Consider the following 6,323-nt stretch of genomic DNA (forward strand, 5'->3'; position numbering starts at 1 on the left):
AGGCTCTTTAACTTCTTCAGGACATTGGGGTACCTATCTGGATTGCTATACCATTCAATTTCTGACAGAGTAGCTTTGAAGGAGAGCTAAGAATGAAACAGACTTAGGAAATTTCATACTGAGGGTCAGAAATAAGGAAAGGGGAAAGCTGTACCACAAGTTTGAGTCATTCTGTTAGAGATGTAGTTACAGTCTCAAACCCACTCCATTGCTGAAACTCTGAGATAAGTTGCCAATGCCTCTACTTCTGGCCCTTCTGGTAGCTGCAATGGACTCTTGTTCACAGTTGACTTCAAACAGTGATTTACTATTTATATTATTTATCGTTTATTTATAGTGTGCACACTAGCATGTACCAGACATCATCATGGGTGCTTAATCATGATCTGCAACTTATGAGAGCCTTTCAAGGTGAAGTTCTTCTATAGGTGGAAAAAAAAAAGGTAGCCATTCCCCTACTCACCCACATCCCCACATCCTTCCTCCCTTCCTTCTAATCTCCTTATTCCCCTAAAACAATATCCTGGACTTGAGCTAATGTGAAATTCTGATAATCTACACCATGGCATAAGACGGCAGTCATATTTTTATATGCATGGTGGTTTATATTTCTGTCTGGACATGCATGTTTATTGCTCCTGACAGGATGGTAAATGGGTATAGTCATAATTGGAACTGTTCCCTTTGCAGCTCATCCTCAGTAGGATAAAACTAGTTCTTGATCCTCAACCAAACTTTTCAGAAAGGACTCCATAAGTTACAAAATAAAGAGATCTTCTGAGAAACTACTTAGGCAATGGCATTTGACTCATTTTTTACTGCACAATTTGCATTCATTTATTCTCATATATTTTGTTGATAACATTCTGCCCATTAATATTATTTGCATTGTTAATACTAATGATTTGTTTTTACTTAACTTCTCACTTTTATAGTTTAAGCACAGTATATTTTGGTGTTTTTTTCCCCTTGAGATCATTGAATGAAATCCTGGATTCTTACCTTTTCATATGATTCTTGTTTTATTTTGCTGTAATTATTAGCTTTCCATGTGGCAGGTATTAAAATCTTTATATTTCTGAAAAATACTCTTCTCTTGGTAGCATTAAATAGGTAAAATGAAGCTTCAGTTATCATTTCCTATAGGCAGACGAAAGAAAAACTTACTTTACCACTTGTATATCCTGTATGTTTTGTTTTTTTGGTGTCCTTAAACAGTAATAAAAAATATTGAAATATTCTGAAGAGACCCATTTCTTTTAGAGAAAGCACTAGACTTTGGGAAAACATAGGAGCAAATTTTTTAAAAAAACTTTAAATGATTATCTGGAAGATTTTAGGACACTAATTATATGTCTGTGCTTGCCTTCATAGTTTTCCCAATTTTGAGAAAGGCTTTTAAGCTTTTACGGAACAAATCCTTTTCATGTCACACCTGTGGGCACATTCAAGACCACACCTTATGATGCTACTGATTTCACTGAAGCAATACCAAAAGGAGGCTCTTACGTCATAGAGCTATGATCCTCCCTTGCCATGTTAAAGTAAAAATAGTCAATTATGTTACAGCACATTCAAGTGAAAAGAAATAATTTTGCTTTTTGGCCCACCATACAGACTGTCACCCTTTCTGCCTGAGAATTCTCACCCTCAGGATGGAATGTAGCAATATGATTTTAACAAGCATGCTCATTATCATGCTTATTCATCAGTTAAATATTCAATCTTTGTTGCCACAATGGGTTGTTATTTTTCTAAATTGCTACCCCAAAAACAGTCATGTAGGAAAACAAAAGAGCTGAAATTAGTAGCAACCAACAATAACAAAAGAGAGGGCTAGATCAACACTCTGTGAGCTGAGACTACACAGAATAAGATGAACAAACTGGCTTAGTTAGCCATAATCATAACGTCGTGGCGCTATCTTTTAAAAATGCTGTTCTCTCTGTTACTCAAATACAAACCAGGCAGGGTAGTTAGCTTTTTAAATAAGGCTACAGGTCTGATCAAACGGGATACTAGTATCAATTTCATAATTTCCACTCACCTTAATGTTTGAGATGAGGTTCTGATTCTCAGGTACCTGAGGATTAATTGCAATGAGCAGTCCATTATACCCATTGTCTTGAAGCTGTACTCCAGCTCCCAGGAATGGGAGTTCTGAACTTAAGACAACCAGGAGAGTCACAAACTTCAGGTCGCAAATAGGACCTGTAATGCTCCTTTGGGTCATGCTGTAGAGAAGCCTCCAGTTCACTCACACTGAGCCTGCTGCATACATTGTTTCAGGTTTTCAATATGGATGCAGATGGTTTCTTCCTGAGCTTGCAAGGTTTTAGAACACAAGATGAAGGAGGTGTCTTCTTTGAAAAGTCTGGGGTGGATCCATCTGGGACCTGCCTCTACAAGTCCTTTTCCTCTAGGCAATGCTACACTTGCCTGTTCTGTGGCTGAGCTGCCTCCTGAATCATGGTCGGGCAAGAAACATTCTGCCCTTCATTCATTTTATAACTTCTCAGAAAGAAGAGGGAAATAAAACCAAAGGAGCTTAAAAGCAGGAAATCTGGGCTGGAAATCAGTATATCTGGACTGTTCAATCAACTTGCAGTAGAAACACAGAAGTCTATAGTGGTTTTCCTCTCCTCATTTTTCATACCCGCCTCCATCAGTTGGCACAAGTACTTTCTACTGCCCTCAAGTCGTTTTTCATTTGTTGCAAGATTTCCTTGCCTGTTTATTTTGAAGATTTAGAAATCCATTCTGCAGCCCAGTCCCTCCAGTCCTTGGGTCAGATAGTCTGGGCAAGCTCTCAGCTGATGGCTGGGGGTCAGATATCAGATATCCCCCAGGGAGGGCCAACTGCCAGGAACTTGGGTGCCTGTGCAGGTCTTTCCCTCTGGCCTTGCTACCTTTTCTCTCTGCATCAGGAAGAAGAATAGATTTCTCCTTCAGCTCTCTAAGGGCAAGGCCCTGCTTCAGTCAACCCTCCATTTCTCCAGGACCAAAAACAGGATCTAATATATAGTAACCATCGCAAATATTTTATGACTGATTCATAATACCTGATATTTACCTCATGCTTTAAAGTTTACAAATGAACTCACTTAAATATCAATACTTTGATGCAGGTATAATTTGTACTTTTCAAATGAAAATAATGAGTCTTGGAAATTCTGATTATGAAAATTAGCCAATGAGAGAAGAAACTAACATTTTTTGAGTGATGGATTTTATTATGCCTATTTTATGGGTGACAGAACTAACGTTCAAAAAAAATCTAAGTAACTTGTTCAAGGTTGGGAGTATTATCATCGTACTAGAATGAACCAAGTGACTCCAAATTCCACTGTTTTTCAGTATATCATGTTCTCTCTTAGTTACTAAATTATCTTAGTAACCTCGTTTCTCCCTCTTCTTTGTGTTTAAGAACACCGCACAGTGACAGCTATTGTAAAACTAAAGAAAAAGTTTTATTCACAGCGTCAGAGGTCCACAGCAAGCAAAACCTGTGACTCTTCCCTGCTGTGGCCCCGTCTCAGAACATTTCTGAGGAGGGGAGTGTAGCAGTTAGGAAACAGTCTGTCCCTGCTCTCAACAGGGATTTCACCAACGTTGTCTCTTTTCTGCTGTACTGTCCATCTTCACGGGCAGTGTGATGTCACTCTTCTTCCCACCAAGGTTGGAGTCTTCTGAACCTGGGCTTTGATATTGCACTGCAATGTTGACAGATGTTGAGGGAATTTTTTCCCCTCGCTGTCTTGCTTGCATCCTGTTCTCATGCTTCTTCTCATCTGCTTTTCCTTCAAATTCCAGCTGTGTCCTGGAAGCCTGGCCTGAGCTCCATAACTAAGCCAACTTCCCTTCTTTCATGTTTCCATAGCATCAGATAACTCACCTTTGCAGTATGATCATGGTAACAATGTCACATTTATATTGTATAATTGATTGTCAGCTTCTTGCTGTATGAGGGAAGGGATGGAGTCTGTTTTCATTCAGTACTTCCCCAGCACCTAGCTCAGTAAACTCTCTGTTGAATGACTGAATGAATGGAGTCAGAAGTAAATAAAACAAGAGAGTGAAGGAGCCCCGGGTTATAGTGTAAAAATTCTTTCCTCCACCCTTGTTTTCTAGAAGGCATCTCTTCTGTTCTAGAGCAGTTTCCCTCTTGCTCCCTCTTGACAGGCAGTGCTTGAGTATGGCGCCCTCCCTGGAGAATGAGACGGCGCTGATCATTACGTGGCTGCCCAAGTGTCTTACCCTAAAGTTCAAAGGTCAGCTTAGCTGCCTTTTCTCCTGAACTGAATTCCCAGCCCTAGTTTTTTTCTGCTTGTTCACTGTGTCTTCAGAGTAGAAGGCTAGAGGTGTGGCAGCTCCAAAGGCTCTGTCTGTAAATGTGACTCATTGAGCAGAACAATGCACTTCATTTCAAATATCCCTGGCAGTTTATTTTCTTATGCCAACCTCTTGTGATTTTAAGAATAAAAATATTCCCATCGATAAACCAATATGCTCAAAAACTAAACTCGTAAGCACACTGCAAGACTGGCTTTTTGCCAACACCCAGGGAAGCTTTTCTTGACACTTGTATAGGTTGTTTGCTGTGGGAGGGAGTGATTGAGGACTGACATTCAGCACTCTCTCCACTTGTTTTTATCATTACGATGATTCCCTTGGGATGTGAGGGTGGAAAATATTGGCTAGAGAGCGCATGCAACTTTATAAAGAACAGCTACAAATGAACAATTTTGTCCCGCTTCACTTGGGTTGAAACCTGAACAAGCTCACTCAGGCTTTGCTTAGCCTGGGTTGAGAGTCCAGGCATGATACCTACTCTTGTCTGTCTGCTTTTTTTTAACTTATAATTCAGAGCCCTTTTTGTTATCAGCAACCAGGCCTGGGACTGGGCCAGCTGAAGGTCTCTTTTTACTGCCTTCTTCTTTCATCAGGCTGACCTTACAGCAGACAAAACTGAAAAGGTGGAGAAAATGAAATTGAGTAAAGGAATTCGAAATTACACTGAGCACAGCATCTTTTTGTGAAGTGTGACTTTGTCAATAAAGTGAACTTTTTATCCTTTCATTAAACAAAAATTAACTGATCATAGCCATAGATTTTAGATTTTATAATATCTGAGAAAGAAAATATACCTAAAGGAAAAGAAAGGAGGAATACAATTTTTAAGTGTTTATTTCAATGTTATATAAACTCTAGGAATCTGCTTTGCTTTTATTCTGCTTTCAAGAAAATAAGCATTATTCAATTTCAGTAACTGAAGAATCTAAAGCACATCTTTGTTCATTGTCTGACTCTGCAGTTCAACCTGGCCCCAGAAGGGCCTGTCTATTTTTTTCATGGAGTCAGCTGGTACAGACCCACAGTCTAAGTGAATAAAACATCCAATTGGTGTCAGAGAAGTCAAGAGATTTGACATCTTGGGGAAATCAAAGAAAATTTTGGATTATTTCCTCTCAGGCTTTGGTTTCAACAATCCCATTTAGAAGAGGAAAGTGTAGTACACTGTACGGTTGGGCTACACAGCTCATGGGTCACGTTAGTTTATGTAATCCCTGTGAAATAAATCAGAAAAGAAGTGAGACAAATTGTCAAGACTAAGAATTTAAACAAAACACAGAGTTTGCCAAGGGCCCAGATGGTACATTTCCTATCTCCTTTATCCAGTCTCCTTCAAATTTAGACCCATTTTCAAAGCAAAGGAACAAAGTGGATGGTCCAGATAGGGTCTGGGAAGCCATTTGTATTGTCAAATCACCACCATGTCAAAGCATGGAGATCAAGGGCAAAGGTGAAACACAATGAAACATAAACTCAGAATTGAGCATGTCAGGATAAACCAGTTGGTTTCAGAGATAGCTGCTTGAGAACCTGATGGTGAAAAGATTCCAAAATTGAACAAAACAGAGACTGTCTCACATTGCAGAAGGAGGCACTGAGTTTGGATATTGTAAAGACACTCTCAGCAATAAAGGCTTATGGGCACCAGTCATTATTAGAAACAATCTCTCATGTTTGTATGGTGCTTTGCACTTTTCAAAGCCCTCCTTAATCATACTGTATCTCATGAGTCACAGGAACTTATAAATTCTGCTTCTGTGGAAATTAACGAATAGTAAGAGTAGCTATCTTCTTAAAGGACCATTTAGGTGAGATCTGTCTTGGATACAAGGTTAAGATTTAGCTCACAGGTTCTCTAAAATTTATTCCATGCATATCAGCAGAGTGTACTGTGGAATGTAAAGAATGGGAGATACTGGTTTTATTCACTTGCTGTAGGATCCAAGTCACATCACCTAAACGCTTGAGGC

General features: G+C 39.3%; 1 protein-coding gene across 2 annotated transcripts in view; it reads right to left on the reverse strand.

The window, feature by feature from the left end:
- The window catches only part of CLCA2 (chloride channel accessory 2), a 31,973-nt gene extending 29,031 nt beyond the window's left edge, over positions 1 to 2,942 (reverse strand). The window contains exons 1-2 of one of the 2 annotated variants that reach the window (XM_058439621.1): positions 2,048 to 2,942; positions 1,003 to 1,140 (exon numbers count right to left, since the gene is read on the reverse strand). In XM_058439621.1, coding sequence (XP_058295604.1) covers positions 1,003 to 1,140; positions 2,048 to 2,233 — 324 coding nt within the window. In that variant the 5' untranslated portion in view covers positions 2,234 to 2,942. The remainder of the gene's footprint in view (positions 1 to 1,002; positions 1,141 to 2,047) is intronic. The other variant, XM_032155462.2, reaches the window with a different exon arrangement.
- Between the last annotated feature and the right edge of the window lie 3,381 nt (positions 2,943 to 6,323).

The sequence above is a fragment of the Hylobates moloch genome, unplaced genomic scaffold (assembly GCF_009828535.3).
Source record: "Hylobates moloch isolate HMO894 unplaced genomic scaffold, HMol_V3 SCAFFOLD_5, whole genome shotgun sequence".
Taxonomy (NCBI): domain Eukaryota; kingdom Metazoa; phylum Chordata; class Mammalia; order Primates; family Hylobatidae; genus Hylobates; species Hylobates moloch.